This window comes from Gadus morhua, chromosome 21 (assembly GCF_902167405.1).
Source record: "Gadus morhua chromosome 21, gadMor3.0, whole genome shotgun sequence".
Classification (NCBI taxonomy): Eukaryota; Metazoa; Chordata; class Actinopteri; order Gadiformes; family Gadidae; genus Gadus; species Gadus morhua.
Genome location: NC_044068.1, coordinates 1,508,651 through 1,515,204, shown reverse-complemented (window position 1 = coordinate 1,515,204; position 6,554 = coordinate 1,508,651). Strand labels below are relative to the sequence as shown.

General features: G+C 43.4%; 1 protein-coding gene across 1 annotated transcript; it reads right to left on the bottom strand.

Annotated features, from left to right (window-relative positions):
• Nucleotides 1–3,458: 3,458 nt before the first annotated feature.
• On the bottom strand, nt 3,459–6,155 carry sf3b6 (splicing factor 3b, subunit 6). The gene is made up of 4 exons (XM_030345249.1): nt 5,992–6,155; nt 5,505–5,623; nt 4,904–5,042; nt 3,459–3,972 (listed from the first exon to the last, which is right to left on the bottom strand). The coding sequence occupies exons 1-4, from the start codon at nt 6,019–6,021 to the stop codon at nt 3,883–3,885; spliced, it is 378 nt and encodes a 125-aa protein (XP_030201109.1). The 5' UTR covers nt 6,022–6,155; the 3' UTR covers nt 3,459–3,882.
• Nucleotides 6,156–6,554: the final 399 nt, after the last annotated feature.

The window sequence follows — 6,554 nt, the reverse complement described above, 5'->3', positions numbered from 1 at the left end:
TGGCTCCGCCTCCGTGTTTCATAATGGAGTGGCGAAGTCACGCCCCTTCCGGTAGAGCTCATGGGGGCTCGACCATCGAAAAATATGAATGGGTGTCAATGGAGAGAAAATAATTATTTTCTATATGCCCTGGATTACATAATGTTGTTTGTGGATTTAAAGGATAATTTTTCATGCAAAGAGTTCGACCGTTTATTGTGCAATTGTTCAGATAAAGGCTGTAGAGAAAACACAACGAGAAAGACTACACGGCTCGTATGTGACGTCACGCTCCCTGCGACTGGCGTGGAGAAGACCGACATCACCCCATCGGCATAACTGAAACTCTCCACATACCCCGACTTATAATGGTTTTCACCTCTTTCGATGCTTTTATCCTCCCCTTGGAAACAGCGGTGAAGTCGGGCAGAGAGATCGCCATCTCTGTGCCGAGTTCCAAGGGCGGGTGTGGTGACGTATATCATATGCGTCGAGAGCAGCGAAGAGCTGTAGTTCACAAAGCGGCCTCACATAAAACCTAAAATTATCAAACTTTTTCACGAAAATTGTTAGTTTTCTTTGCATGAAAAATTATCATTTAAATCCACAAACAACATTATGTGTAATCCAGGGCATATAAAGACTGGGACCAGAAGATAATTACTTTCTCTCCATCTAAACCCATTCATATTTTTCGATCTCATAGGTCCCATGAGCTCTACCGGAAAGGGCGTGACTTCGCCACTCTATAGAGTGGCGAAGTCACGCCCCTTCCGGTAGAGGCCATGGGTAATTGTAAATGGTAATTTTTTATGTGTTGAGTTTTACCGTTTATTGTGCAATTTTTCGGTTAAAGGCTGTAGAGAAAACACAATGAGAAAGACTACATGTCTCGTATGTGCCGTCACGCTCCCTGCGACTGGCGTGGACAAGACCGACAATCACCCCATCGGCATTACTGAAACTCTGCACGTGCCCCGACTTATAATGGATTTCACCTCTTTTGATGCTTTGATCCTAAAAAACTAACATTATCAAACCTCTTCACGAAAATGCTTAGTTTTCTTTGCATGAAAAATTATCATTTAAATCCACAAACAACATATGTGTAATCCGGGGCATATAAAGACTGGGACCAGAAAATAATCACTTTCTCTCCATTGAAACCCATTCATATTTTTCGATCTCATAGGTCCCATGGGCTCTACCGGAAGAGGCGTGACTTCACCACTACACTCTCCCAACGTTATCCCTCCTAACACGATGTTTCTGATACTTAAAACGATATTTTACCTGAACACACCCACACAACTACACACAGAGACACACAAACACACACACCCACACACACAGACCGCTAAGCCTTGGTCCGACTCCTTCTCCGTTTAGAAACATGCTTGTAACTGTCCGTAACCGAAAAATGTAAACGTCGTTAATTTGCATGCATTTTGGTTCTGCCTTAAATAGAAGAAGAAAAAAAACGAATCTCCTCTTTTTGCATCCTTCCAGTATTAAAACCGAAGACGGCAAAGCCTTATCGAAGAGTTGCGGTGACATTTTTAAAGCCCCGCAATAAAAGATTTTTATGGGAGCGAGTGAGAGTGGAGCCGGCGTTCTGCCCGTGTTGTTGTGTGAGATGTGCGTTTGGCCAGACAGTGGGAGCATGTTTTTTTCTGCTAGGCTAGCTTTAGTGTGATGTGATAATGTAGTTATTCGCCCCCTTCCTTGAGTGCATCCTTGCACTTGCCCATCTCACGGCACTACTTTCTGGTTGAGTAAACGTTGACAAATCTAATTTTCCCAAGAAATTATTTCCCAGTTCAATATGATGAACTTTGCGATATGGATTCGTTAAATAAGAGTTGTGCTCGTTAGTTGAATGCCTTCACAGGGAGACTCGTGCTGCTCATGGCGTAACTTTGCACGAGAACCCTAAAAATCGAGAAATGACTCATGACTCATCTCAAAGGTAAAGGATTCAAAACGATGTTTGAAATATGATTTTGCTTATAATGTGTCCCCATTGTGCGACTCTTCAGATCTGATAGCAAGACCGAAAACCATCGAGTAACTCTTGTTTGTGTTCAGGGAAGGGAAACAAAATGGCGGAAGAATATAAAAAGAGAAGGCTAGTTCCACCTACATCCGGGGAAAGACCTAAAGCAACGTGGAGAGTAGTTAGAAAACGTTCCTTGACCCCACGGGAAGCGTTCCCCGCTCTAGAGCTCCTCTCGCTGGCTAATCAAATCTTTTTGTACTTTTTTACTCCCTTTCTCCCACACACACATTATGAAGTTGACTATCAACGGAAACCACCGTTCCCTTTATTTGAGTGTACGGCTGCCAACTGCATGGGCCGGCGACGGACCAACGGATGTAAAAACAGTCCAATAATCTGTTTAATGACCCTGGTTGTCGAGTCTGCAGATTGTCCATCAGAGAGCTATTCGGTAACACTTTATAATAAGGTGCCATAATAAACAGCAAACTTGTCATTACCTAACCCTTTGTTAATATTTGCTAATTGTTGCAAAAATATCTATTTGGCACAAGTTAATGTTTTTTTCATCATTAATTAAATATTAGTTGTCTGGACAACCCTAACCAGCCACACTCTGTGGTCAGTGAAGAAAAACGATTAACTTGTGCCAAATATATATTTTAGTAACAATTAACAATTATTAACAGGGTTAGGTAATGACTAGTTTGCTATTTATTATGGCCCCTTATTAAGTGTTACCGACTATTCTCCTGGCCCTGATTGACAGCCCCACTGAGTCTCTTCCAAACACAATAAGGAAAGTATGTCAACAAACCATTTGGACTTGTGTCAGGGCCTGTTGACGTAGCGGGGAGGTGGGAGGGTCATCGCACTGCAATGGCGCCAGCTGCGACAGACGCACTCCCATCAGCAGGCCTTAACGACGGCTCTCCGACCACGTCTTCAACCTGAACATCTTTATATACAATGTCAACTCTTGTTCCTATTGCCGTGACGACCGAGGTACCGAACGTAAGCAGCAACCGCCAGTGTTTAAGGATTATTTTGTAGCATGTATTGTCGCCCCCAATGACATGGCTGCGTTGTCCCGTGTTGTGATTTAATCTAATAAAAGATATGAACTCTATGCTCCACCGTGTGGTCTGGTCTGGTAACTGCATCGTCAAACGGGCATTTTTGAGACAGTTATAAGGCAGTGTCGTCTAGTCACGATCGATTTCAAGGGCCCGATATTACTTGTTATACGGTTAGGAAAGTAATTGGTTTAAAATTAGTTTGTTCAGTGCTGTTACAGTTAAGTGTATTAGATACATTATTCTCTATTAATCTGTACAATTTAGTAGGGTAATATGTATTATATATGAGAGTTCTCTAGGGAAAGAGAGACAAATAGACAGGCAGGAAGACATGCACGTCAGGTTTATAGGAGAAACATTACACCATCACGTTGATAATAAATTAAGACAGAAGGAACTGCTACATTAAAAAAAAATGAATTTTTATTTTACAGAAATTACAATCTTTATACTGATCCAGTCCAGAATTTGATAAAAAGATTGGACTATACTTTATGTTTGAAATACATTTCAAAGAAGGTTGAGTCTTCACAGATCCAAAACTAGCACACAGGAATGATACCGATGCCAAAAGAAAGACCAAGACCAATGAGTGTTGCTGATGTACGATCAGAGAGACTAAACCCAGGATAAATTAAGAGACTAAACTCTTCATACGGACATCGACATCATAGAGAGTTTGGATCAGTATTACGGTGTCAACGTTTTCAAAACAAAATTCCATCAGTAGAAAAATCCAAAAGGAGACAGAAATGTGTCTGTACAGGAGGTGAAAGACAGGTGTGGGGAGAGACAGGCTTGGGGGGGGGGAGGTCCGAGCAGTCCCTACTTGGGTGGGTCTGTGTTGATTCCATATTTCTCCTTCAGCAGCTTCAGCTGTTCCTCCTTCTTCTTGGTGTCCATCTTCTGGAACGCCTGGGAACAACAAACGGAACATGGCGTCAGTCACCGCTTCAGAAGACACTAATGGAGTCGTGTTCGGTGCCTATAGGTCTGAGGTTTGTGTAAACGATTCATTATATCCTTGCAAGGAAATTCCCAACCCACTACAGTATGCTGAAGAACTGAAGATTGTCGTATTTGGTACATTATTGTACCGACTGTCCTAATGTATGTTGGTAAATAAACCGTAGCCTCATGTCCTGCTGCCCTGTTAATAAATATAATACACATACTATGGTCAACCTATAGGCCCTTCATCCAAGGGACATATTATGAAGAATGGTGTGCGGATTAATACGTTTGTAAAGTCTTTGTATTTCTAACAGCTGTGGTGGCTGTAAGCCTGGGTTGAGTGTCGGCTGTAGGCCTGGGTTGAGTGTCGGCTGTAAGCCTGGGTTGAGTGTCGGCTGTAAGCCTGGGTTGAGTGTCGGCTGTAAGCCTGGGTTGAGTGTCGGCTGTAAGCCTGGGTTGAGTGTCGGCTGTAAGCCTGGGTTGAGTGTCGGCTGTAAGCCTGGGTTGAGTGTCGGCTGTAAGCCTGGGTTGAGTGTCGGCTGTAAGCCTGGGTTGAGTGTCGGCTGTAAGCCTGGGTTGAGTGTCGGCTGTAAGCCTGGGTTGAGTGTCGGCTGTAGGCCTGGATTGGGTGTCGGCTGTAGGCCTGGGTTGAGTGTCGGCTGTAGGCCTGGATTGGGTGTTGGCTGTAAGCCTGGATTGGGTGTTGGTTGTAAGCCTGGGTTGGGTGTTAGCTCTAAGCCTGGGTTGAGTGTTGGCTGTAAGCCTGGGTTGAGTGTTGGCTGTAAGCCTGGGTTGAGTGTTGGCTGTAAGCAGACACAGTTGGGTGTAAGTAAGTGTAAGTTGGGTGTAAGTAAGCGAGCAGTGTAATGAAATGCAGCCCATGAGTCCGTACTCTGTTGGCGTTGTAGTAAAGCACCACCAGGTAGCGGTTGCACACGTTGAAGCCCGACAGATGGTCGCAGGCGTTCTTGGCGTCAAAGATGTCCTCATAAACCACGTAGGACGTCCCTCTGGATTCTGGGGTGTTTCCGCTGAGAGCGCACAGGATGTTTCAGTTAGAATGCAGCGGTTGTTACGGTAATTCACCGTTAAACGCCATTTTTAAATGAACCCTTTAGTGACATCACACATGGGTGTGTCCAAACCAGGTGTATAATGTTGATTTCAGCCTCCCAGTTGGTACACTGGACCAAGTAGCCTGAGGTTGATCTGTCCTTTAATTCAAGTCCATAGATTGCATAACAAATTTGGTAGCATGGCTGTAATGAAGCCTTCAAGAAAAGTACTCTACATTAAGTCCCAAATCAAGATAATCACTTCCTAAAACACAGCTAGTTCGATATTAAAAGATTCCTGGCTATCAGTTTAAAAAAGTACAAACTTGATCTTTACAAATTCTTATCCTCTGGAAATAGTTAAACAACTATTTGAAGACGCGTTAGCGTTCGGCATATGTGTATCCCGTCGGGGGTGGCTGAAGAGCGGCTCCTTACGTTCTGATCTGGCGGATCGGTCCATACTTCCCGAAGATGTCGTACATCTCCTCGGCTGTGATCTTGTATGGTAGGTTCCTGATGTAAAGGATTCGGTTCACCTCAGGGGGCAACCGGATCTATAGAGCGAGAAACCATTTAAGGAGATCCATTAGGAACGTACAGGTCAATGTAGAGACACGCTCAAAAGTCCAACAAGACACCTCATGATGATACAAAGCAATGTGTTCGACGGTCAGACAATTCTAAACATTTGTCAAACAGTTCAGGGTACAATGTGGTGGAAAAGGCAATATGATTTGGATTTCCCTTAAACGGGGGTTTTAAAATCCACATTTACCACCTATTATAAGGAAATGTGAGTTTTGGTTAAACTCGGCAGCCTGAAGCTATTTTAGCATTAGCTTCTCTGTTTATTTATCGTTAGCTTCGAAGCTTCACTCATCGTTGTTACTCTCAAACACCCAAATTAAACGTCAGGACTCACGTTGGCTCGTTTCGCTGCCTGCATCGCCATGGTGAGTCCGTGAGATGTCGACTTTTAGATCGAAAAGAAGAGAGGAGAGGATATAAACAGCAGCGCTGCGTTGCGTTTCACTGCTGAATAGCTGCGAGGAGACGAAGTCGCATGCTGATGACGCACTTCCGGGTCTGTGGTGAACGCGTCCAGTTTCTAAATTATTTTTGAGGGTTTGACTTTATTAACACATCTTTCCATGTTAAAAACTACCGTAAAATATGTAATGTATGCATGAACGCATACAAATAAATGTGTTCCTTCAATTGTATCCACTGTTTGGACAAAGGCAATGCATTCTTCATTATTTATATGTATATCGGTTCAGTTACTTTGTATCAACCCCCATAAAAAAAATAATCACTATCATATAGTTCCCTGAAAATCGCGTCCATAGTAAATCTTGAGTACAGAGTGGCGATGTCACGCCCTTTCCGGTAGAGCGCATGGGCCCTTTGAGATCGAAAAATATGAATGGGTTTCAATGGAGGTTAGGGTTAGAAAGTAATTATTTTCTGATCCCAGTCTTTATA

Excerpts from the sequence above, each read along its gene's own strand:
- sf3b6 (XM_030345249.1), bottom strand. The coding sequence starts at position 6,021 with ATGGCGATGCAGGCAGCGAAACGAGCCAAC. Across the intron at positions 5,624-5,991 it reads AGGCAGCGAAACGAGCCAAC|ATCCGGTTGCCCCCTGAGGT; the intron begins GTGAGTCCTGAC and ends CTCGCTCTATAG. Across the intron at positions 3,973-4,903 it reads TTTACTACAACGCCAACAGA|GCGTTCCAGAAGATGGACAC; the intron begins GTACGGACTCAT and ends TGTTGTTCCCAG.